At 47.3% G+C, this 25854-nt stretch overlaps 1 protein-coding gene across 4 annotated transcripts; it reads right to left on the bottom strand.

Annotated features, from left to right (window-relative positions):
* On the bottom strand, positions 1 to 25854 carry VGLL1 (vestigial like family member 1). Of its 4 annotated transcripts, XM_029240818.1 has the most exons (6): positions 25802 to 25854; positions 25576 to 25653; positions 21213 to 21431; positions 9641 to 10060; positions 8077 to 8136; positions 1 to 1752 (listed from the first exon to the last, which is right to left on the bottom strand). In XM_029240818.1, the coding sequence occupies exons 3-6, from the start codon at positions 21412 to 21414 to the stop codon at positions 1709 to 1711; spliced, it is 726 nt and encodes a 241-aa protein (XP_029096651.1). In that variant the 5' UTR covers positions 21415 to 21431; positions 25576 to 25653; positions 25802 to 25854; the 3' UTR covers positions 1 to 1708. The 4 variants fall into 4 exon arrangements, with proteins under 4 accessions (XP_029096651.1, XP_029096648.1, XP_029096649.1 ...); XM_029240815.1 differs by lacking the exon at positions 1 to 1752 and having other exon boundaries at positions 7587 to 8136; XM_029240816.1 differs by lacking the exons at positions 1 to 1752; positions 25576 to 25653 and having other exon boundaries at positions 7587 to 8136; positions 25802 to 25839.

The following is a 25854-nucleotide window of genomic DNA, read 5'->3' as shown; positions in this document are numbered from 1 at the left end:
TTGAGTTCGGTTCTGATGGGCATGTTATCTTCTAACAGATGAATCTTTCTACAGCGAGCCAAGATAAACACACACTTGTTTAAGTGCTGGAATCAGCCTCCACCCTGAATTTTCCCAACCATCACCTAAAATAGAACACGGCTTTTGAAGGCAAATAACTTTGAGAGAAAACGTACTGGTTAAGTTTTTTTTTCTCTTAGTAAATCTCAGAAACCTATGTAACACACTGGAAAAACTGCTCGAGACAAGAGAATTACTGTATTACTGCCAAAGTTACCAATTCACTCGTGCAAGAGCTGTGGTCTTTATTTACATAGCAGATGGGAGAACAAAATATCCAAGAGCCACCCTGATGGTAACCTTTGATAAATATTGTGGTGGAAAGAAAAGAGCCCCGAGATCAGACCCGGGTTCCAGCGCTGGCTGTGTAAACTTGGGCAAGTCATTGGCCAACTCTAAGCCTCGGTATCCACATGTATTAAGTGAAGGTAATCATGTCAATCCTACGGTTGCTGAGAAGTTTGCATGAGATCATGGATGTGAAAGAATTTAGAATTAAGAATAGCATAATCCCAAAATGTCATTTCATTATTCACCCTTTGAGCTGTTACACGGGAGCAACTGGGGTGTGCGTGGGGAACGCTGGTGGCAGGGGCCTCCAGGGTTGTCAGGGCTAAGTACCGAGTTCACACCGGACCATGAGCTGTCTATCAGATCGGAGAGATGAATGAGTTTGGAGAAATTTGTCATCTCATCTGGAACAATCTGCAGGGAAGTCCTGCTACCAAGTCTTGGACCCACGTGGGCATCCACACTGGTGGCCCCAACGGTTCTGTGCTGAAAAGAAAGTTACTATTTTCCCGATGTCACTAACAGCGGGAAGAGCTACAGGAAAGCTTCCGTGTTCATGGCAGCCAGGCGGGCCCCTGCAGAAGGCTGTCAGGTGCAGATGACCTCCTCCTCAGAGGGAAGGCAGCCAGCAAGTCTTGCAACTCATCCAAGAAACGTTCTGGATACAGAGCTTATTCTAGGCCCCACTTGGGATGGCGTGGTTTGCTTACTAACGACTTGCAAGTTACTTCTCAGATTGCTCAGCCATTCTATTTGGAATCACTTTTTTAGAATTCAGGGATCAAATTTTCCAGGTGACTATCTCGTTCATCAGGCCCAGCCTGAGACCTTTTCAGCTTCCTTTCAGACTCCAGCCACTCTCAGTGGGTCTTGCCCACCCCATTTCCATTTTGCTTTTTGTAGAGGCAAGAGGGAAGATGGAAATAGTCTGGTTAAGGCTAGAAAGTGTCAGGCTGTTCCTGGAACCTCTATTCAGTTCGAAGAGTGGGACAACCCCATCGGGTACCACGCCGTCAGTCTTGATGTGGCAGACCCAGCTGATGGAGGGTAAGGCGGCTGATTTCTAAGTAGGAGGGCAGTGGGTGCAGGGGGTGTGAGCCTCTATGCTCCCCACCGCGGAACATCTCTTTTAACCATCTTACATGCTTAAAAAGTTAAAAAAAAAAAAAAACCTAACGTGGGGCATAGGTGCCAAGGAAAAGTATAGAATTTCAGGGAGAACAGAAACTTGCTTTGGACTCAGTGCTCTTTTGTGGCAGAAAGAGATAAGGACGGCGATGTCTCTAGACCCTCTGGATTCTCAGTAGAAAACCATAAGCAGGTTTGGAAAAAGGAATTCTCTTCTTTAAACCGGAGTTCAGTAAAAGAACAGATCTTTTCTTCTCTCTGGAGACTGGCTTTCTGAAAAATAGGATAAGCATGATGAGGAAAGAAGCCAGCTTGGGGTCCAAGAAGCCCAGGTTTGAATTCTGACCTATCTCACCACTCCTAGCTGTGTGACCTTGGGCAAGTTGCCTAGCCTATCTGAGCCCCACTTTCCTCAACTGGTAAATGGGAACACTAATGATCCCTACCTCCTACATGAGTTACACACATGTAAAGCCCTTAGAACAGTGTGTGGCACAGATATGTTCAATAAAGATTAGCTCTTATTTTGTTAAAGAGGCAGTGCCTTTATAGGGAGTAGAATTATTGTGGGGTCATGCTGTAGCTTAGCTTAGTGGGTAAGACCAAGGACAGAGAAAACTGACGCTGACACTTACCTTGACTTTGGGCAAGTGACTTAACCTCCCTAAAGCTCCATGTTCCCATCTGTGAATGAGGATAAAAACAGCACCCGTGGTGTAGGGAGCTATTGGCTCTTATTTTGCCTCACTTCCACGGCTCTTGTCATTCTCTTCACCTTCTAATGATCTTTACTTCATGCCACTTCAGCCAGCCATTTGCCCCGGTCACACGCTAGACCTCATCATGGCCTACACAGGTAGCATCCTTGCCATCTCAATTTCGAACATCCGCTCTCCAACCACCATGTCACAATGTCATCGGCTTACGTAGTCTTATCACCGCATTTTATATAACCTCATCCTCCAATCCACCAACCTCCACTACCCGGCACCTTCCATCTGCCTCCGTTTCCTTCTCTGAGCAGCTTACATACCCTGGTCCCTTCTTACAATCACTCGCTTGCAAATACCCTCAACTCCTGTTCCTCTTTCTCCACCCATCGCACTCACTCATCAAAATCTCAACCCTGGATGAGCCTCACCGTTTGCCTTCTCTGCATTACACTAACCCAATAGCACTGGCAAAAGTCACCCAAGACTGTTTCCACTTAAACTGGTGATCTCAGCCTTCACAGCTGACTGAGAAGAGAGAAACTGTGTAATTAGTACATTTCAGACTCCCCACAAACAAGCCTGCAAATCTACTTGCATCTGTGTCCTTATTCTCCTTCTTTTGTCTGCTTTCAATGGCAGAAGGTCCCCTCCTCTTAGCAAATGTCAGTACTTCCACACGTCCCTTTCAAAACTTCTCAGTGTGGGGAGGGGGAAGGGTAAGCTGTGACAAAGCGAGAGAGTGGCATGGACACATATACACTACCAAACGTAAAATAGATAGCTAGTGGGAAGCAGCCGCATAGCAGGGAGATCAGCTGGGTGCTTTGTGACCACCTAGAGGGGTGGGATAGGGAGGGTGGGTGGGAGGGAGGGAGACGCAAGAGGGAGGAGATATGGGAACATATGTATATGTGTGACTGATTCACTTTGTTGTGGAGCAGAAACTAACACACCATTGTAGAGCAATTATACTCCAATAAAGATGTAAAAAAATTTAAAAAAACTTCTCAGTGACTTCCACTACGAATTTATCCTCATCCTCCTGTCATCCATCTCTTCATCTTTGTATAGGCTGTAATATTTGCCTTCTTTAAAAAAAAAAGACCCACTCCACTCCACTAGTCTCCGTAGCTACCACCTTATTTCTGTTCACCCCCCTCAATGCTAAGCTCTCCGAGAAGCTACTGGCATTTACTGTCTCCACTTTCTCATCTCCCATTCCCTCTTCAACCCACCCAACCTCGCTTCCATCCACACGCTATAACGAAAACTGCTCTTAACTAGGTTATCAAAATCTTTGATGCCACATCCAATAGAAATTTCCCTGGTCTTCTCTTATTTGATCTCTGGGAAGCCTTTGCCACAGTTGATCATGCTCTCTGGAACTTTCTCCTCTCTAAGTTTCTGTAACACCTCACGCTCCTGGCTCTCCTCCCACCCAGGGACTGCTTCTTCTCAGTATCATCTTCTGGGTCCTTATGTCCTCAACTTGTAAATATTGGCACACTCCAAGACTCTGCTCTCTGCCCTTCTCTCTTCTCTGCCTGGGTGATCATTCAATGGCTTTCAATGTCATTTTATACTGAACAATCTCAGAAGTTTATCCAGACTCCCCTCTTGAACTCCACACTTACACACACAACTGTTGAAGAGGGATATCCGCTTGCACGTCTTGTAGGCATCCAGACTGAACGTGGTCAGAGTTTTGTTCTCCTACAATCTTCCTCATTTCCATACATGTATCCACCCAGTTGCTCAAGCAGGAAACCGAAGAGCTAAACCCCCTCAAATAGATCTCAAATGCATTAACTTCATTTGGCCTCCACTGCTGCCATCTGTTCCAGGCTACCATCCTATGCTTCTGGCCTCCTAACTGGTCTCTTTGTTCCCATCCCTTTCTCCAGTCATTCCTCTCCACAGCAGGCTTCTGCGCCCTTATTAAGTGCAAACTGGGGGCTTCCCTGGTGGCGCAGTGGTTAAGAATCCGCCTGCCAATGCAGGGGACACGGGTTCGAGCCCTGGTCCGGGAAGATCCCACATGCCTCGGACCAACTAGCCCGCGAGCCACAACTACTGAGTCTGCGTGCCACAACTACTGAAGTCCGCGCGCCTAGAGCCCATGCTCCACAAGAGAAGCCACCGCAATGAGAAACCCGTGCACCGCAAGGAAGAGTAGCCGCCCCCCTCGCCGCAACTAGAGAAAGCCAGAGCGCAGCAATGAAGACCCAGTGCAACCAAAAATAAATAAATAAAATTTGTAAAAATATTTTAAATAAATGCAAATTGGCTCACACTTCAAACCCTTCCATGGCTCACCGAGTCACTTAGAAGAGAAAATCCAACCTCCCACCATGACCCAGAAGGCCCTGTGTCACCTGGCCCCAGTCGACCTCTCCAGGCTGGGCTCTGGCCCGTTCCTCACTCACTTCCGGGCCTGGGCAGGGCAGCTGCCTCCATCTCCACTCCAGCTCTTCCTGAAGCTCACTCCATCCCTCACTTCATTCGGGTCCCTGCTTGCACATCACTTCCACACAGAAGCCTCCCTTGACCACTTTATCCAAAGTTGGTCTCCATCTTTCTCTATTTCAACACTTGGTATGCTTCCTTCATACTTACCATAACTTGCAAATATTTTGTTTTGTCTTCTTTATTGTTTTTTTGGTGGAGTCTACCTTCCCCACTAGACTTAACTCTCTGGGGAGCAGGGGCAAAGACAGTTTTATACACTATTGGATTTATATATGTAAATAAAAGAGCACCGTGTCTGGCAAATAGCAATGTCAATATTATTATTACCTGTAAAAACTGAAGAAATGTACAAGGAATCAGTGTCTATTTGTACAGATTTAAAAAATCAAATTCACTAAAAATTTCGGCACCACAGTTTTGGGGAGTCCCCTCCAGAAAGGTCTCTCCAACTAACTACCCTTCCAGCAGATTGCCCTTCTCTCCACAAGGTCTCTGCCTCATGGGTGTGGGACACCTGCATGAGGGGACTAGGCCATATTGGAGGGTAAGGAGGGGACTCGGCCTTCCTTCCTTCCTTTGATAAATATTTATCTGGAGTCTCACAGAGGAAATCTTTCGGAACTACCAAAATCCTTCCTGAAAGGTTCATCCAGCTCACTTCAAAATCAGGTTAATATATGGGAATTCCCTGGTGGTCCAGTGGTTAGGACTCAGTGCTTTCACTGCCAGGGCCTGGGTTTAATCCCTGGTCGGGGAACTAAGATCCCACAAGCCGCGTGGGCAAAAACAAAAAACACCCCAAAAAACCAAGCCCCCCAAATCAGGTTAATATAAAATATATCAAGAATCAAACATATAAAGAGGCGACCAAGTCCCACGCCAAAGCTACCAACCAGGAAGTGATGGCATAGAATCTGGGCATTTCACAAGCTCCCCTTTGGTTCTCAGCATCAGGCAAGATGGGGAAACTGGCAGTGTGCCCTCTTAAGAGCATGGGCTTTGAAGGGGTTTCCTGGTCCTTTTATCCACCTAGGGAGTCACCCCACTTCCCCGTCCCCACGCCCTGCTGCCTCCTCTGCCCAAAGCCACAGCTGCAGCTTAGCCAATGGGGATGGGGGCTATTGGCATAGCCAGGTACCCATTCCCCACCTCCTGTCAACTACTCTCCGCATGGAAGGCTCATCCCCTTGGCCCTTTCTCAAGGTAATACTGCTCCTTTGCATGCTTTCCAAGTCTTCTGCGCCCACTCCTCTTATTCCAGGATGGTGTCCTGGCCACAGATGGACAGTGAACCCATATACAGTGAAACAACCGTACCAGTTGCTAATCTTCACTGTTGTACACTTGATTTAAGTTGGAATTGTTTCGATGATTTATGTTTCGTGTAATTTTCGATGCTGATCGTTGTAGGACACGGCAAGAGCAGAGAGAGAATACCTCTGCTGCCTGCTGCTGTGTGATCTTAAGGCGAGTAAGGCCTTTCACCTGTTTGAGACTCAGTCCCCTCATCTATAAAATGGGCATATTCATTCCTTCCTTCAGTCAGTCAATCCCTATTTACTGGCTACCTCTCATATAAGGCACCTAGGATGTCCTCATACACGTATCACAAGGTCGTTGTGGGGACTGAGCGGGATGCAGTGTGTGGGATCTGGCTCACAGCCATCACCCACAGGTGGTGTTGCTGTTAATTTGGGCCTGTGAACAACGGAAATCATCAAGTTTTTAGTAATTCTAAGGCTTATAATTTTTAAATGTATAAACTCTTAACAAGTACTTAGGAGACTTGATAACCCTGATATCATTCATTAGAAGGCCAGCAGAGCTCATCCCCTCAGGCAGAGACTTCCATGAAGGCTGACAAAGCCGTGCTACCTTAAATCTACCTCCTCACCTGGGCACCGCCAGTTCCTCCCTGAGGGTGATTTGCGGCTTGCTTGTTTCTGTTTTACAAAATGGTGTCAAACAAAATTAATTTGTACTCTGTTGGCAGATAGATTTTTACCATTTCCTTTTTCGATGTTCTTTTACTGTTTCCAGCATCTGTGCACTCATTCATCTGACACATATGTACTGACCTCTGCGCCAAGCACTGCCGCAGGTGCTAAGGATGGGGCGGTTCACCCCTCAAAGCTTCGGCCCTCGAAGCCCGGACATCCTAGGGAGGCCTATATATCGTGCTCACCCCCACTCCACACCAAACTGTAAAGTGCCTGAGATCTGGGGCCGTGGTGGCAGCTCTTCCCTTGATGCCTCTCAAACACACAGCAGGAGAACAGCTGAAGGCACACAGGATGCCCTCCCAAAAGGCACTTATGCTGTGCCGGGCTCACTGGAGCGAATTTCCATTAGAATGTAAATTCTAAGCATTTACATATATTATTTCAATTAATCCTCACAGAAGCCTGATGAGGTGGGCATTATTTTAATCATCATTTTATAAATGAAGCCACTGAGGTATGGACAGGTGAAGAAACGTGGCTAAGTTCCTAAAGCTAGTTGAAGCTGGATTCGACACCAGGTCATGAAAATCCTCATGTCAACCCCTGAGACTGTCCTCATTTGGCATCACTTTCAAATTGAGCGTGGGCCCAGACAGACTCCTAGCCTTTGGTATCAGGTGGCATTTTCTCTGACTGCAGAGTCCCGGGGTGGCCCTATGTTCTAGGCTGAAAACTGAACATCTGGGAAAGAGCAGGCTAACCCTCATGAATTTGTTCATTTTCCTGCGTCACCTTGGTTATCTCACTTAAATCCAGCTCAAAGAACTCAATAGAGTTGCTTTTATAGCCAAATTAGAAAATGGGCAAAACATTTTACAAGATACCAGGTGCACGGGCTCTTTGAGACCAAAATGAAACCTATTCTAGGGATGAAAATACTAAGTAGAAATGGGGGTCATTTCACTTGCTGGAGATCCTGGGTTTTTTTTTTTTTTTTGAGTTACTGAAAAAACTTTATTCACAGAGTAAGTGTGATAATGTCTTTTTATTGGTATTAAAAGGGAATTTTAAGGCTGTAATACCAGCTCTTTATTCCTTAAAGGGAAGCAGTTACTATAATGATGCACTTGGAGCCACACGGCTAGTTAGCACCTTCCCTCTTCATTGGGGAACCATGAAGTCTATTATGTTCCCTCAGGAGGGCAGTTTTCCATGAGAAATTGCTACATTTGTAAAGAACATATTGACCATGATGAAAAGATTTTATCCACATCTACACGATGATGACAAAATTGGACATGACTAAAAGGTTTGGGCAGCCCAATTCTCAGGAACAAAAACTAGAAACAAATGTCATGATACCCATAAAAATGCCTTGATGTGTCTGTCGAGCGTGGGAGATCCTGGTTTTTATGCTACAAGCTTGTTCGCAGGATACAGACATGCTATCGAAGGCAGAAGCAGATACTTACTTTCAACTGCAAGGCTGGAACTGGCAGGTCCGCCATCAGGGGGGAAATAGATTTTCTTACCTAGGAAAATAGAAAACATGATTGGGAATGAAATCGGGGACTGGGTTAGAAAGTGCCCAGAAGCCCCCCAGGGAACCCCAAATCGCCTGGTCCTCAATTTATAGACACCTGACATTTTATCAGTTGCTACAAAAACAGAGAAGCTTCTGTTTTGAAGGCCCTGTGGGTTTTGTTCCCATGTTACAGGCAATGTTTCTGATCAAGGGTCACTGACTTCCTCAACAGATCCTGGACCATCGGTCACCAATTAATCCGACAGATATCTGCATTAGTAGGAGAGTCTGAAGAGTCGGTAGCAGTCGAGACTTTAGCGATCAACATTTGTTTGAGAATGTGTCTAGAACTTTCAGGAATTGGATAATGCCTGCATGGTGGCTTTGCCATGATTTGCCTGGCATATAGTAGATGCTCACTAAATCTTTGCTGAATTGGATTTGAACTGCACGGGCTTGTTATGTTTGGGAGGTGATGATTTGAGCCATCTGTGTTCTAACCATCTGTTGAGACAGGGCTCTGCTGTGTGTGTGCACAAGCATATATACGCAGTTGGCCTCATCTGTCCCTCTGAATCCAGCAGGAGCAGGTTTTTGAAAAAGAGGACTAGGGTGGGAATTCTCATAGGTTTCCCAAGCATGACATTTTTATGATTTACTCTTTAGGTACATTCCTAATCAAACTGTGGGAATGATGGAGTGGTATTTTAATGGGAAATTGGTTTTCGACATTAGGATGGAGCACAGCACCTGACCTGGGTAGGGCTAGACTGAACAGGCCCTTTGTGTAATATATATACTTGGTCCAGAAGTAAAAGCAGCTTCTAGCAATTTCTTTTAGGCATGGAACACTAGAACCAGATACGTATGGACCAGGGAGATGGAAAGAAAATTCATCTAGGGTACAGAAAGCCAGAGGATTAAATATGTGTTGGGTGAGTGAGTAAATGAAATGGTGAATGAGCCTTAAGGATGCTTTCGTTTGTGGAGGGGTGTGGGTCTGGGAGCAGAAGCCCCAGACAGTCAGGCACCGTGACGCTCTCCAGGCAGCAAGGGGGCTGCCTCCACAGTCACTTTGAATTTTAATGTGTGGAGCAGATGGATGGTATAGATGGCCCTTGTTCTTACCTAGGGGTCTGGCATTATTGCAAGTTGCCAACCTGTTTGGAGGATAGAGTTTTGAGCCTGTAGGTATATCCCTGTGAATGCAGGACCCTAAGATTTTAGGCAGCAGCCCATTTTTCTAGGGTAAGTCCAAGTCAGCAGACCAGGGTGAATACTCTGAGCCAAGTGCATCTGTCTGGCTATCTATGCAACCCTTTAGTCGTTAAACGGTGACTATCGACGCAGCCTAGTGAAGACAGATGGAACTTAAGCAAAACATTCTATCCCTCAGAAGCCCCGTAGCTGGAGTGGCAGCAAGTAGTCTTCACATCCCATCTCACGCCAACTCACTCTCAACCACATCCAATCAGAGGCAATCCTCCAAGTATCTGGAGGCGTTTCCTTACAGTGGGCTGAGCCGGAAGGCAGGTTGAAGAGCAATCCCATGCTTCCGGCCGTCTGGGCAGAGTTGCCATCCTCCCACGAGGCAGATTCCTGAGGATGGGTTAGGCATCTCTCTGGCTGGAGGAGACTTAGGAGGGGCTCATACTTCCCATCAGGCTGGGTCTCTGGAACCGAGTGCCCAGTGGAAAAGGCATGAGGGTAGCCAAGCTCTGGGAAGCTGGAGCTGGCGAGGGAGGAGAAATGCCTCAGCTCGCCAGGCTGAATGGAAGGGCTCCCGGTCAGGGACACTGGATACTGATCCATAGCCATGGGACCAGATCCACTCAAGCTGCAGCTGGCGGCACCATTTGCAAAAGATACTTCCGGCTGTGGCTTTGTCCACTGAGAAGAGAAACGCCACTGATTTGGAGGCATGCCACTATCTGGGAAGGAAAGATTTAGAAGACAGGTTTATGTATTGTTTTCAAAATGGAATTAGCTTAATTTATTTCTGGTTAATATATACTATTTTTTAATTGTAAAAAAAGTCACTCTAAGCATAGCATCCAGAGACTGCCATCGTCTACCTTTAGGTGTACTTCTAAGATTTGTCTCTATTCATGTATGCATTGTTTTCACATCACATATTGTTTTCAAGGTTGCTCTTGCATTATTAAAATATCGCAAACATCCTCCCATAGCAAAGAATAGAGCCAACACCAGCTTTTTAAATGGCTGCAGGTATCCCATCATAAGGCAGTACATCCCTTGTCCAACTAGCCCCTCAAGGAAACTTTTCTAGAAGTAGAATTACTTGGTTAAAGGTGATTGGTGTTTGTTGCCGTTGTTTGGCTTTATTTTATAGCTGGTGCTTGGAACACACCGAATAGGAGGACTCCACAGAACTTTACAAAGGGTTTAATACTTGCTTGCATCACACAACTCTAGGGATTGAAACCCCACTTTCAAGAGAGGTCTGGGGCATGGGGATGTTAACAGACTGGACCAAGTTAGCCAAGCAGATTAGCCAAGTAGGGATCTGAGCTGGAGGAATCAGTGATGGGTAGGGAAGTGGTGGCTTGAACCTCTTCCTGCGAAAGCAAAATGCTCAAGGTCAAGCAGCAACTCAGTTTCTTCTTGCAAAGTTCTTGTGGACAAGCTAGTGGGGATGGAGTCTCCTTTGGTCTCAGAGACACTGTTCAAATTGCGCCTCTAACAGCTGCTGAATCAGAGTTCTCGAAGAGTCTCGGGCAGCCCGTGACATGGACGGGTGTTTTCCCCATTCTCAACACCCACTCAGGAGGAGGGGCGGAGGGAGAGAGCGAACTCTGGCAGATGGCGCTTAAAGCCTGGAGGTTCTTATCTATCCAAGATAATGCAGGGGGCGCATGTGTGTGGCTGTCAGGCCCCCTCCCCCTTCTCCTGCACCTGTCCCAGTGCCCCTGCATGTTCAATTTGCCTGGATTTTGTCTGAGAGGTCAGCCCAGTGAGACTGGAGTGTCCCACCCACCACCGCAGCAAAACAAGCCCTAACCTACACGGCACAGATACTCTGCCCAACTTTTCCCATCGTTCACGAGAGATGGGCGATGGGTGGCTACTTTTAATGAAGCCAAGGGCAAGGAAACATATGAAGATTTGTTCCTGGGGATGGATGTTACTTTTGAAAACTGTTATCTGCGGGCTAGTAGCAATTCAGGGCGCTGTGTAGCACAAACAGAGTGATTAAGCTGACTTAGGCTAATCACTGTTTGTGCTTCATATTGAATGAGGGTACAGAACATGTCCTAAACACAAATGAGAAACAATGTGTAGCCTCTGATAACTGGGCAGTTTCCATCTGAACTGGCTTTACAGATCTCATACATAGGACCTAGGTTTTGAAGGCTTGAAAAGTGGAAGGCAAGGCCCCAGCGTGTTTTGAATATTTTAAAAAACTGCTTCCCTTCCAGAATTCTCTGAGTGAAACGTTAAGGGGAGTGGGTGGCGTGCCTCTGGCCAAGGTCACACTTGGTCACTGAGTGCACCAGAGCACAGTTTGGCTGGGAGTATGTGGCCCAATCCTGAATTCACAGCAACCCAATGGTGGGCCTTGGGAAAGCACCTGGCCAGAGCAGGTTTGGGTGCGGTGTCCCGTGGAGCAGAGACCCTAGATTTTGGTGGGCCTCTTTCCCAGGCTGCTTGGGCAAACAGCTTCCAACAACCACGGCCATCTATCCTGGGGACCGCTGGAGTGGCTCCCGGTTGCCACCGCTAGAAGTGGCCCTGGTGACACTTCCTTACCCAAGATCCCCCTCTTAGTTACTTGGGAGATGAGAGGGAGCCCTAGGGAAGAGACCGCTGCCTTCTCAAACCCCAACCTACACTAATGAATGGAGAGCGGGCAAGGAGCTCTTTGGGGACACTTAGGGAAGGCTGGATTTTTCTCATTCTTTTTTTTTTCCTTCAAGGTGATACTAGGCAGTGTTTGTAAAATGTTAACCACCTCCTATCTTGTGATGTCTTGAAGTGGATGCGGCTTTAGTCTTTTTTTTTAAATTAAAGTATAATTGGCTTACAATATTATTTTAGTTTCAGGTGTATTTTTAGAGATTATACTTCATACAAAGTTACTATAAAATATCGCCTATAGTCCCTGAGCTGTACATTACATCCTTGTAATTTATTTATTTTGTACCTAGTAGCTTGTACCTCTTAATCCCTTTCTCCTATTTTGCCCCTCCCCCTCCCTCCCAGGCTGGATTTTTCTTTCAGTAGGAATACAAAAGGCTTCCATCCCCTCTACTCCAACTCTGAACATGTAGCCCCAGCCTCTCAGTCCCATCCATGCCTCTAGCATTCCTGAGGCCTCTGGTCCTAAGACAAGGTCCTGTTCAGAGAGCGCAAGTCTCCATTTCCCACCCTGCCCTTTTAGGGTGAAAATAGCTAGCTATTCTCTGGTGTCCTAAGCAAACCCAGAGGCACCACCCATGCCACCCATAGACACTGCTGAGAACCCCAGAACCTTCTAGAAAGCACCTCCAGGCATCAGAGTTTGCTTCCACCCCAGAGGACCCTCCCTCCACTCTATCCTTGCATGGTGGTCCCGTCTCCCCGTTCCAGATTAGTTTCTGGACACACCAACTTCAATGTCACCCCCTCAGAGGCTCTCCCTGAGCTGCCAATGTCCAGGGTGTTAGCCTGCTACTCTCTGTGACTATGCCCTGCTTACCGCTCCGTGGCATAAGCCTAACTTGTGATTCCATTCCCTCCTGCCCTCCTTCCCTCACTATTGGTCCTCCCCACCAGCCAGTAAGCTCTAAGAGGACTGAGATCCCTTCTCTTCTGTTCACCATCACATACTCAGGAACTTGCACAGTGCCTGGCACAGAGTGGGCCCTGACTAAACGTTACTGTAATGAAGGCACGCCCACGTGTGCCCTCACACGTGCACAGGCATGCTGGCACACACACACACACACACACATGCACACACACAGTCCCCACTAAATCCTTCTCTGTGGACGAGAGCAGCACGCAGAGGGTCTAAGAGCACAGACTTTGAGGCCAGACAGGCTGGGAGTCCAATCCCAGCTCTGCCACCTCCTACGTGTGTGACACTGAGCTTGTCCCCTCCCGTCTCGGAGCCTCTTGGGGCTGTTGTGAGATGGAAGGGGACAATCCATGTAAAGCGTTTGGCACGGTGCCCGGGACCTAGTAGGCACTCAAGAAGTGAGAGCTGTTGCTGTGGTTACTATTAGTATTATTTTGGTTTAGAAACGCAGCGTAGGCTCACATTCACGGGTTTCTCCCCTGGTCTGCAACACTCCACAGAATCAACCAGGAAAAAGCAAATTGGTAATGCATGAGGCCTGAGGAGCCTCCTTGCCCTCAGTCAGCACAGAAGGGAGGGCAGGAAAGGACAGAGCCAAGGCGTCTGGGAAGCAGTGGCAGCCGCAGCGCTTCAGGGCTGACGTGGAGGATGGAGTAGGTATTGGCTATGAGAGAGATTTCAGAAGCCTTGGCTTGGTGTGTACATTCCCAGAAATAATCCATCAGAGGTGGGCAGGAACAACTGTACATCTAGAAGAGCTTTTGTTTATTGCGCACTTACTATGGGCCAGGCTCTTTGTCTAGCATTCTGGATGCATCTCCCGTGAGCTTCACAGGAACCCAGATGAGAAAATAGTGGTTAAAAGAACTCGCCTAAGGCCACACATAGCTAGCAGGTATAGAACTGGCTGATTCTCAGCCTCAGACTTCTTTCACTCGTTCTGTCTCCCATAATTGCAAGAATGCAGCGAGCCTGCACTTTCACACACTCCTGTGGCTGGACGGGGGGCAGATGGGCATAACATTTCTGGGAGCAATTTGTCAGTAGCTATCGAAACCCCAAAATCTGAGTGGCCTCTGATGCAGTCATTCTACTTACAGCAATTTATTTTAAGAATGTAAGCAATGATGCCTGCAAAAATTGAGCTACAAGGATATTCGATGTGATGTTTACATATAGCGAAAGAGTGGCAACAATCTAAATGTCTGAAAATTTTAATAGATCTGGTACATCTATAAAAAGGATACTCTTGAGCCATAAAATGATGTTGTAGTAGAACATGTAATGGCAATAAAGATACATACGGCTTATTGTCGGTTAAAAAACCAAGTTACAAGCCATGACGTGCAAAATGATATTAGGTTGTAAAATTTAGTATGTGCACATAGATGCACATGTGGTTTTGTGTCCTGAATGCTTCTGTGTTTTCTAAAGTTTCAAAACTTGACACATTATTTTTGTGATTAGAAAAATTTAGTTAAGTAAAAATTTATGAACCCACTTGACTCAGTGAACCTGTCACAGCTGTGAAATAATTGCCCGATTACCTTCCACCCATCTTTTCCTCCTTCTTTGTCCCCTGTCTCCACCTTTAATATAAATGCTGTTTTATGATGAAGTTGAAGCCGAGATCCCTCTGAACACACACACATATCTTGCCCCACGAAGGTCCCAACTTTGACCTGCCCGATGTGCACGCACTGACTCTCCCCTCTCTACCATCTTGGCTGGTGGCACTTGTCTCTGATTCATTCATCCCAGAAACAAAGAGGATATTCTTTGTATTAGCCGATGGCTGAAACAACACCAGAGGCAGAGACAGCTTATGGAGGACAGTCCTGTTCCAGGGCACCCAGTTCAGGGGGGGTGGGTCCTATTCAGTCCCACCCCCTCCTTCATGGCCTCCTGCCTGGGTTACCTAGTCTTTTGCTGATTATCCAGGTTCCCTTTCCCAACTGAAAATAGGAGATTAAACATAGAAAGTGTACTAGTATTTTGAAAGTAGCTAAGAGCTCAGTATCTGGAATCAAATGATCTGGTTGTGAACAGCTGCCCCTTACTAGCTGTGGAATCTTGGACAAGTCATTTGCCTCTCTGAGCCTCAGTTTTCTTACCAGGAAAATGGGCATGGTGAGAATTAACCAATAGGTTGGTCTGAAGATTCAGTAAGATAATTCACGTGACAGCCCCTAGCAAAGGGTCTGGCACACAGGAAGTGCTCAATAAATATTAGTCATTATAAACATGATTAGTGAGAGTCCTAATAGGCATTAACTCTCTGGCTGGGGTGTCGTCAGGGTCTACAAAGGCAACATAGTGGAATAGTCAAGAGACTGATTCTGGAGTCTGACTGACCTGGGCTTCAATCTCTATCACTCACTGGGCTGTGTGACCCATCCCATCACTTACCCTCTCTGGGCTACAGTTTCCTCCTCTGTAAAGTGAGGCTATTAATACCCACTGTAAAGTGGTTTTGTGAAGTACAGCACGCATGTAGGAAAATGCACAAGTATAAATGTGCAGCTGGGGGGAAAAATTTTTCACAAACTGGGTGATGAGTACCCAGATCAAGGAACAGAGTATGACGGTCACTCCAGAAGCCTTCCTCAGCCCACTTTCCCATCACTAAACCCCTCCAAATGTAACCCCTCTCCTGTCTCCTAACACCATAGATTCTGTTTACACAGCTTTGACCCTTATCAATTGTAGTGGATTTAAAGGACTGAAATGAATGCAGTTACAGCACAGCACCTGGCACCCAGTGTGGCTCCCTGTTAGTTCAGAGTCCTCTCCCTCATTGGGAAGGAAGACACGAAGTCATCAGGGTTCACAGGGGCCATAAACAACTAGCATGACTATACCTCATGTAGATATTCACACTAAAACAGAAACCCAAGACACAGAAGCAACCTAAATGTGCATCGACAGAGAAATGGATAAAGAAGATGAGATACACACACACACACACAAATGGAATATTACTCAGCCATAAAAAAGAACGAAATAATGCCATTTGCAGCAACATGGATGGACCTAGAGATTATCATACTAAGTGAAGTAAGTCAGAACGAGAAAGACAAATATCATATGATATCACTTATATGTGGAATCTAAAAAATGATACAAATGAACTTATTTACCAAACAGAAACAGACTCACAGACTTAGAAAACAAACTTATGGTTACCAGAGGGGAAAAGGGGGGAGGGATAAATTAGGAGTTTGGGATTAACAGATACACACTTCCATATATAAAACAGATAAAAAACAAGGTCCCACTGTATAGCACAGGGAACTCTATGAACTATATTCAATATCTTGTAAGAATCTATAAGGGAAAAGAATCTGAAAAAGAATAGATCCATATATATGTATAACTGAATCACTTTGCTATACACCTCAAACTAATACAACATTGTAAATCAACTATACTTCAATTTAAAAAAATTTTTTAAATAAAAAAGAAAGAAAGAAAGGAAGGAAGGAAGGAAGAAACCCAGCGTTTCTTCCCCACCCCGACTGGATTCTGGAGGGGGCAAGAGAAGGAGACTGGCTATAAAAGACCTCTGAGGGCTCAGGCTGTACGTATACCTTCTTCTCAGCAGCCCTTGAGCATGTTGCCAGGCCTAGGGCTGGGCTCGAGGCTCGGATAGGAAGAATACAGGGTGGTAGTGTACCAGAACCGTGACCCCAGAAATAGTAACTTCTGAAGCTTCTCGAGTTACCTACTCTAAAATCCCCAACGTCCTTCTGAAAGGGAGATAATTCAAAGATACTTTCAGCTTGTGTTTTCTTTTCTACAAGTAGGGCCAGTATAAATTATACCTAAGTAAATAAAAAAGTAACTTTGATTTGAGAAAAGCAGCCAGGAAGTTCAACGGCATTTCCTAGCCATACGGGCCTCAGTGTTTGGGCTTTGCGTATTTGGCCTGACAGAGCACCCTTAGAATGTGGGTGAGCCCGCCATGGGAGCCCATGAATGGAAGCCTGTTCTCCGTGTGGCTTAGCTGAGGCCTCAGTAGGGCCAGACAACCTGGGACTGGCCTGAAGAGGCTGAGAGGATGCTAAGGGTCAGTAATGAATTTCCCACTATTTTCGAAGCTACGTGCATCTCATGTAACACTTCCAGTGAGAACGACTGGGGACCCGCCTTCTTTCAGGGGACCCTCCCCGGAGGCAGCAGAGCTTATGAGAAACTTGACTCCTAACTGCGATAAGAGAGGCCTTGAGGAAGACGGGCTTTCTCCTTCATTTGTTCAAGCAGCTCAGCTAGACGAACGAACATTGGCCTAGCCCCTACCACGCGCTGCGAGGGAGACACATTCTTCACAGTCCCGGGATCTGTGAGACTCTCACACGGAAAATGCAACAACCCAGAAGGTAGGTGGAGAAGAAAGCTGCCTCTCTGTTTGGCCTGGGAAGGCTGGCTTGGGCAAGATATAAGGCCATGTCCAAGTTCCCTTGGCGGGCAGGGGCTTCACAGAACACAGAGCAAAGTCAGAAGGCATAAGAAACAGGGCAGCAGCCACCCAGCAGAAGCACCTGGACAACTTGGGGGCTGACAGGAGGGGCCTGCTGCTTTGATCCTGATGTTTTGAAGGTGGGCCCTCGTACCCACTGTAGCCATTCAGAAACATGCGTCAAGCCTTCACACCACCACCGCAAAAGTAACTACCACCTACATGGCATTTACTATGTGCCCCTTGACATGCGTTGTCTCAGCGATTCCTTCTCTAGTTCAATAATACTCAGTTTTACAGATGAGGGAACGGAGGCCCAGAAAGATGAAGTGCTGTGCCCTGAGATCACATGGCTGATCAGTGGTGAAGCAGGCCCCGCCTCAGGCTGCCTGGTTCTAAAGCCATACACCAAATGAATCTCTCTCTACAGTGACTCCATAATGGACAGAATCAACACCTTGTGATCCAAGTCACAACTTCAGGGGGCTTCCCTGGTGGCGCAGTGGTCAAGAATCCGCCTGCCAATGCACGGGACACAGGTTCGAGCCCTGGTCCGGGAAGATCCCACATGCCGCGGAGCAACTAAGCCCACGTGCCACAACTACTGAGCCTGCGCTAAGAGTCTGCGAGCCACAACTACTGAGCCCATGTGCCACAACTACTGAAGCCCATGCACCTATAGCCCGTGCTCCACAACAAGAGAAGCCACCGCCATGAGAAGCCCACACACCGCAACAAAGACCTGATGCAGCCATAAATAAATAAATAATTTTTTTTTTAAAAAAGAGCTCTACAAATCACAATTTCATTCATTCACGAAATATTTATTGAGCACCTTCCATGTGTCAGACATTAGGCTAGGTACTTGGAAAACATCAGTTAACAGGTTGAGTCCCTGCTGCCACAGAATTCAGAGTCTAGGGGGTAGGAAGAGCTAAGAAACACATAAATATATAATATGCCACATGGTGACAAATGCTAAGAGAAATAAAACAGGGTAAGACAGAGAGTGACAGGGTGGGGACTTCTATTTTTTAAATAGATTGTTCAGGGAAGGCCTGTCTGAAAAGATGACATTCCAATGGAGACTTGAATGAAGTAAGGGGAAGTCATGCCGTTATCTGGGGAAAGAGCATTTCAGGAAGAGGGGAGAGGAAGTGCAAAGGGCCTGAGGCAAGACTGTACTTGTCAAGTTCTACAAAGAGAAAGGAGGCTACACTGGAGTGAGGGAGGTGGGAAGTGGTAAGATATGAGAGCAGAAAGATGACAGGGGCCCAGGCCAGGGAGGTCCCCATTAAAGACCTTGGATTTGATTCCAAGTGAGATGAGAAGCTAGTGGAGGATTTCAAACAGAAAAGTCATATGGTACGACTTTCAATTTAATGGTATAGACTGAAGTGGGGCAAGGGCAGCAGCAGGGAGACTGGTGAGAAGGCTGCTGCAAAATTCCGGGGGGGCTTCCCTGGTGGTGCAGTGGTTGAGAGTCTGCCTGCCGATGCAGGGGACACGGGTTCGTGCCCCGGTCCGGGAGGATCCCACATGCCGCGGAGCGGCTGGGCCCGTGAGCCATGGCCGCTGAGCCTGCACGTCTGGAGCCTGTGCTCCGCAACGGGAGAGGCCACAACAGTGAGAGGCCCGCGTACCTCAAAAAAAAAAAAAAAAAATTCCGGGGCGGGGGTGTGGAGACGGCTTCGCAGACCAAGGGGACAGCAGTGGAGGTGAGAACACGTGGTCAGAGCTCGGATATATTTTGAAGGTAGAACTTACAGAATTGTTCGAAGGATTGGATGTGGGATATAAGATAAAGAGAGCAGTTAAATATGACTCCAATTAATTGGAAGGATGCAGCTGCCACTTATGGACGGAGCAGGGTGACGGGGAAACTAAGAGTTCAGCTTGGGACCTGTTTGGTTTGAGATTCCTATTAGCTCTGTGAAATGAAGGTATCAAGTAGACAGCTGTGTAGATAGGTCTGAAATCCAGTCTGGGCTAGAGATACGCATTTGGGATTGACCAGCACATAGACGGTATTTATATAGATGGTATTTAACACCAAGAGGCTGGAAGGGATCCCCTAGGGAGTGAGTGTAGAGAGAGAAATTGTCTGAGATCGGAGTTCTGGGGCCCTCAAATGTTTAGGAGTTGAAGCGTTGAAGAGGAGAGGACATCCAGCAAAGGAGACAGAAGGAGGGTGACCAGGAAGCCAGGAGGAAAAGCATGAGGGTGTGACATTATGGAATCCAAGTGAAGGAGGTATTTACAAGAGAGAGCAATCGACTGCAGCAAACGTTGCTGCTGATGGCTCAGCTAAGATGAGGACAGAGAAGGAACATTTGGCTTTGGAAAGTGGAGGTCCCCGGCTAGCCTGGATAAGAGTGGTTTCAAGGAGTGTTGAGGATGAAAAACAGAGTGGAGTGGATTCAAGAGAGCAGGAGAGGAGAGGAAGAGGATGGAGAGTCCATGGACACCAGTTGTAAGTCTTGCTGCAAAATGAAGCGAAGAGATGTGACAATAAGCCAAGAGTTGGTTTTATCTCAGGTTGGGTTTACAAGGCAAGCAGGATAGAAGAAGTGAGGGACTATGAATTGCTGGCGCTGACAAAGAAGGGATTGTAATATATCCAAGCCAAAGTGTTCAGAACTAACCCAGAGTCAAATACCCAAAGTGAGCAGACTTGTCTAGGCATGAAGAGCCTGCGGTTTTGACCCTTCCCAGGAGCCAGTTAGATCCTGTGAATCCCACTTACCGCATGTCAATTCCCCAAACGACTCAAGAGCAGCCATTGCTGCCGCTGCTCTAAAGCGCTCAGCACACCGTTAGACAGCACACCTCCCCGCTGTCCACCCAGCCCCTGGTGCCCAGTGTTTCCTTTAGGATCTGCTGCTGCTACACCCCCTTCCACATGTTTCCTGAAGTCCCAAGAGTCTCTGAGAAAATCACGTCCCCTGACTGGAAAAGTTATTTCTGGGAGAGAAGCAAATTCTGAAAAGCTATATCAGCTAATACACCCACTCCCTGCCCAGACTGAAAGAGTCTGGCCAGCCAGGGTGTTGGCGTCTGAAAGCAGAGGTCCCACTTGGAGGCATTCAGCACGTGAGCGCGGCACCTTTTGACATAGCTGTCTTGAAATGTGTTTTGAAAAGAAAGAATGCTTATTATTAAAAAAAAAATTACCCAAGAGCTTGTGCAATAGACACCCCTGATGCTGTTAAGGGTGGGGAGAGGGATGCCGCCAGACAGTTCATTTGCCTCCCTCTGGCCCTGGCCCTGCTCCCCAGAGCACCCACTATTAATTGAGAGGAGGCTGGGTGTACACGCGGGGGACACGCATGCTCTTATCACAAGTCCTTTGGTGTTCCTGACCTGTCAGACAAAAGTAGTAGTAATAATAATAATAATAGTACAGATAATGGTGCTAATAATGAACAGTTGTGGCGCTCTTACTGTATACTGAGTAGTGAGCTCAGCACTTAACACAATTGAGGACATAAGGGAACAGGTATATCAGTTTGATTAAACAGTGTCCTTTTTGTTTTTTGGCCGTGCCACACGGCTCGCGGGGATCTTAGTTCCCCAACCAGGGATGGAACCCATGTCCCCTGCAGTGGAAGCACAGAGTCGTTACCACTGGACCATCAGGGAATTCCCTAAACAGTGTCCATTTTCATGTGAAACTTCTGAGAAAAGGGTGTGGCTTCTCACTAGACAGTGTGACGTGCCTTCAGGAAATATACACACGTCTAAGAGCATTGAGGGCATCAGAACTGGTCTTTCCGTGATAGCCCGATAGGTAATTCCAGCCCCACTCTCCCGACATGCTCACCATTCCTCAGGATCACATCTCCGCTCTGGCTGGAAGGGCTGAGTCCCTGGGGGCTCTTGACATTGCCCAGAGCTCTGGAGAAGTGTTCGTCCACTACGCTGCTAATGTCCCCTTGGAAATAGGTGAAAAGGACACAGCGGGAATTCCATTCAGTCTTGATAGGGCTCTGCATCTGGACGGCGGTCTTCCTCACTTCTTCCATCGTGACACAGGGGAAAGCTGCGGAGCAAACGCAAAATGTCACTGGTACTCTTTTTCCAAGCGGCTTGGCTGTAGTTTGGAGAAGCAGGGTCCTTGAGGGCAAGCAGTTTGCTCCTAAGGTTCGGGCTCTCTCACTGGGGCCCTGGGTAGCTGCACAGCTGCTGAGTTCAGGAAACAAGACAGAGCTCTACCAAGTCCTGAAGCGACCCTCTCTTACAAATGAAAAAGATTGTCTGGGAGCATGATTAGAAGAGCATCAGGAAATGAAAAAGAAAGAGAGGGAGGGAGGGAGGGAGGGAGGGAGGGAGGGAGGGAGGGAGGAAGGAAGGAAGGAAGAAAGGAAGGAAGAAAGAAAGAAAGAAAAGAAAAGAAAGAGGGAGGGAGGGAGGGAGGAGGGGGAGAGAGGGGACACTGACACCAAAGAGTGGAGTAACTTGCCTTCTGGGGAAGTGCCTGCCTCCCACGAAAACCACATGTAGATCCCCCTGAACAAGGGCCCTGAGTACCCCAGTAGAGCTTGGCTAAGCAATCCAGTGGGTACTGACAATTTCAGGTTTCCTAATAAGCACTGCTTTCTACCTTGGCGGCTTCCACGCAGGAGCATCAAACACATCAAATTCTCCCTCCCCTCTGAAGCCATAATCTGTGTTCGATGGGGTCCTGCGCCCACCCCCACCCCATCTTAGAAACTAGCAATTACAAACAACACCAGTTCTGAGGCCTCCAGACAGATATACTCTGCCCAGAGTCATTTAGAAAATGTCAGAGCTTTAAATCCAGGTCCAATTGACTCTGAATCCCATATTCTTTTTTTTTTTTTTTGGTCGCGCCGCATGGCTTGCAGGATCTCAGTTCCCCAGTCAAGGATTGAACCTGGGCCACGACAGTGAAAGCCCGGAATCCTAACCACTAGGCCACCAGGGAACTCCCAGACAGATATACCCTGAAGCAAATGCAGAGAACATTTTTCACACTAATATTTTGTGGTGACATTGGGGAAAAGCGCTCTGTTCACCACGCTTCCTCTGCGCCTAGAACGGTGCCTGATGTCTAGCTTAATACTGAACAAATGCGCAACAGCCGTTGGCTAAATTGCCTTGAACTTGGCCTCCATCATTGGATTCTGCCTGTGAGCTCCTTGAGGGCAGAGGCTGTCCTTTTGGTCACCTCTGGCCATCCAATCCGACTTGCCCTGTGCTCTGGCTAAAGACACCTTGAATCTATTCATTCTGATGCATATAATGCAAATGATTAGAGTTTAACAGCTCTTCTCCCTCCCTAGCCTCTGAGATCCTCGAGGATGGGGGCCATTTCTTATTCATTTCTTTATCTCTAGCACCTGACACTAAGTAAACAATGGGCTGAGTGATGAAATGCCATTTCGTGCAGTAAAAGCACAAAGCAAGGGAATCACACCAGTCACAGGTCAGAGGACCTGGGCTTGCCCTTGGCTGGGTGTGTGCCTTTGGGGGAAATCACAGAGCCTCTCTGGGCTTCAGATTCCTCTAGGGTAAAATGAAGAGGTTGGGGCGTATGAATTCTGCAGCCTGTTCTTTTATGGTCCTGCCAGAAGTGCTAACAGATTACGATGAAACATTACGAGGGAACCTGGCAGTGAGCAGAGGACCCTTACTTAAAAGTTCTCCTTTCGGAATCCCAGCCTCAGTCACGGCTGGATTCTCTTGTCTTCAGAAGCCTCTGATTGAGCACGTCGATCTGTTTCCCCCGGGTGACAACCATGCTAAGTAAGCATCACAGGTACTACCTGAAAAATGAATCCACTGTATCCTTATTTCAAAACACATGGGAGCAACCGCTTTGAAAAACTGGCGGTTTCTTCTAAAGTTAAACGTACACTTAACCATATGACCCAGCAATCCCACTTCTAGGCACATGTAACCAAGAGAAATGAAAACAGATATCTGCACAAAGACTTCTACATGTTCTCAGCGGCTTTATTTATAGTAGCCAAAAAGTGGAAACACAAGTGTCCGTCACCAGGAGAATAAATAAACTAGCTGTGACACTTTCATACAATGGAATGTTCGTCAGCCATAAAAAGGCACAGACTACCAATCCACCCAACAGCATGGATGAACCACTAAAGCATTAAGCTGAGTGGAAAGAGCCAGATGCAAAAGACCACATATTGTATGATTCCACTTACACGAAACAGGCACAAATAATCTATGGTGATAAAAGAACAACGGTCGCCTGCGGGGTGGGGCTTGGAAAGGGGTGAGAGGGAACTCGTAGGAGTGTTGGAAATGTCTTACATCCTGAAGAGGGTGAAGGTTACACGTGGATGTAGACATTTGTCAAAACTCATCAAATTGTGCACTTAAGATCTGTGCATTTCACTGAAGGCAAATTATTCCTCAGTGAAAAAGCACATATTATCGTCAGATACTTGGACTCATAGAAATAAAGCAAAGGTGTAAACCCTTGGGCACGTTACGCGGTAAGTCAAAGACTTTCAAGAGGCAAACTTGTAAAAATAGAGAATAAAATGGTCGTTCCCGGGGATGGGGGGCAGGACCAACGTTGTTTAAGGAAACAAACATGCCATGAGTAGTGAATAAGTCCTAGAGTTCTACTGCACGGTGCAGTGAAAGTAGACAACAATATTGTATTATAATCATCAAACTTTCTAAGAGACTGGAACTTAATTATTTCAACCACTAACAAGAAAGGATAATTATGCATCATGATAGAGGTGCTAATTAATAGCTCCGATGGCAATCATAAGACAACATATAAATTTATCACATTAGCGTGTTGTACACCTTAAATCTACAGAATGTTATACGTCAAATATATTTCAAAAAATAGCAAATCAAATAAATAACTAAATAAAGCGACAGTGTTGTGAATGACGAAGTAATGATAAATGTGGACGCAGCCCTTCTTCTAAAGCGGCAGTTTACAGAAGACCTACTCTGTGTCGGAAGCTACAGATATACTTTCTCCAATCTTTATAACCTTCAAGGAGGTATTCTTGTCCCCATTTTATAGATGAGCAAATTCAGGCTTCGAGAAGGGAAATCGAGGGCCCAGGCCACGCAGCTCGGTGGTGGCAAAGCTGGGGTTTGAACTCAGGTCTCCCTGACTTCAGTGTCTGGCCTTTTCTCCCCATCCCTTTCTAACCACCTGGTGGGGCTAACCGTCCGTTCCCCTCCACGGGACTCGCACCAGGACCCTAACCCAGCTCTCTGGCTCCCCGTCGGGCGTGCTGGCAGGCGGCCCGTGCGCTCTCGCACACATCTTCTGGAAGCCTGTACCGGCAAGGGCCGCTTGGCGCCTTTGTGGGTTTTGCCCTCTTACCCTCTCGTCAGTGGCCACTTCTCTAGCTCAGGCTTGACCCAGCCTGCCACCTCTCTTTGCTAAGTCTCCCTGAAGCCACGAAAAGAGCCGGCCGGACCCTTGGGACATCAGGGCGGTGAAGCACGCTCCCAGCCCCCGTGGTAAGAGACCACAGGCTAGCTCCATAGCGATAGAGCAGGTCAGAGCACCGTCTCAGCGCCCTCACCCGGGGGGCTCAGACCTTACACAACTGCTGATCCTGAATAAACCCCAAGACCTGCCCGTGCCCCTCTCTTTTCCTCACCAAACACATGACACATACTCGAAAGGAAAGCCCTGGGTTACGTCTCTGGATCCAGCTGACAAGCAGTTCTCCGGACTGTACTCAGAGCTCAGGGGCGAGGATCTGTATTTGCGGGCGATTCAAATTCTGAGAACTGTTATCTGATTTAATTCTTTCATCCCCACACGAAGCCTCCTTGAGGGCTCTCTTCTTTATTCGGGAGTGAATTGGTGGGGTGGGTCTGACTTAGAAGGGGGGCCGCAAAGCTGGAACTAATGGGAGGTCAACGAGGCAGAAGAAAGTGTGGGACTTTCCTAGCCAAGATGTTTCTGTATCGACGCCTGGCTTTGTAGCGAAAGTCTCTTGCGGACAAAACCCTCGGCCTTGTCCAAGCTTTGTCAGCTGTGCCGTCCGAACAGCAGAACTACAAAAGCCCGCTGTAACTTGCAGTTTCCCCAACGCACAAAATATCAAGACACCAAGTAGGCATCAAAATACTGCCCGGTCTTCTGCACAAATATTTTAACATGGAATCCAAGAGGAACGGTTTGACCTGACTTCTACCAGGCTGCCTACCTTGACGTGCTTACCGCCCTTCTGCGAAATGGTACCCAGCACCCCGGCGGTGGGATGGGGAGTCAAAGAGGTGATCACCTGGAACAAAAACCCCAAAGGGACCGGACTGTATCTCACTGAACAGAGCATGAGATGCCCTCCACCACCACCCCGCCCCCAGCCCCGATTCCTTCCCAGTTGAATTCCCATCCCTCCTGTCTCCCCCAAAGTCCCCACCTCCTCTTACCTTAATTCTCGACCATCGGCGGAGACACAGGAAGATGCTATGGCCGGGCAAAC

Source organism: Monodon monoceros, unplaced genomic scaffold (genome assembly GCF_005190385.1).
Source record: "Monodon monoceros isolate NGI ecotype Baffin Bay Population unplaced genomic scaffold, NGI_Narwhal_1 Super_Scaffold_22, whole genome shotgun sequence".
NCBI lineage: Eukaryota > Metazoa > Chordata > Mammalia > Artiodactyla > Monodontidae > Monodon > Monodon monoceros.
Note: the sequence above shows the minus strand (reverse complement) of the source record. Positions and strands in the feature narration are given on the sequence as shown.

Bases quoted from the DNA above. Each gene is read 5' to 3' on its own strand.
- VGLL1 (XM_029240815.1), bottom strand. From the start codon at position 21,414: ATGGAAGAAGTGAGGAAGACCGCCGTCCAGATGCAGAGCCCTATCAAG. The intron at 10,061-21,212 runs GTGAGCATGTCG...TTTCCTTCCCAG, and splicing joins AGATGTGATCCTGAGGAATG to ATAGTGGCATGCCTCCAAAT. The intron at 8,137-9,640 runs GTAAGGAAACGC...CTATTTTCCTAG, and splicing joins GCCTTCCGGCTCAGCCCACT to GTAAGAAAATCTATTTCCCC.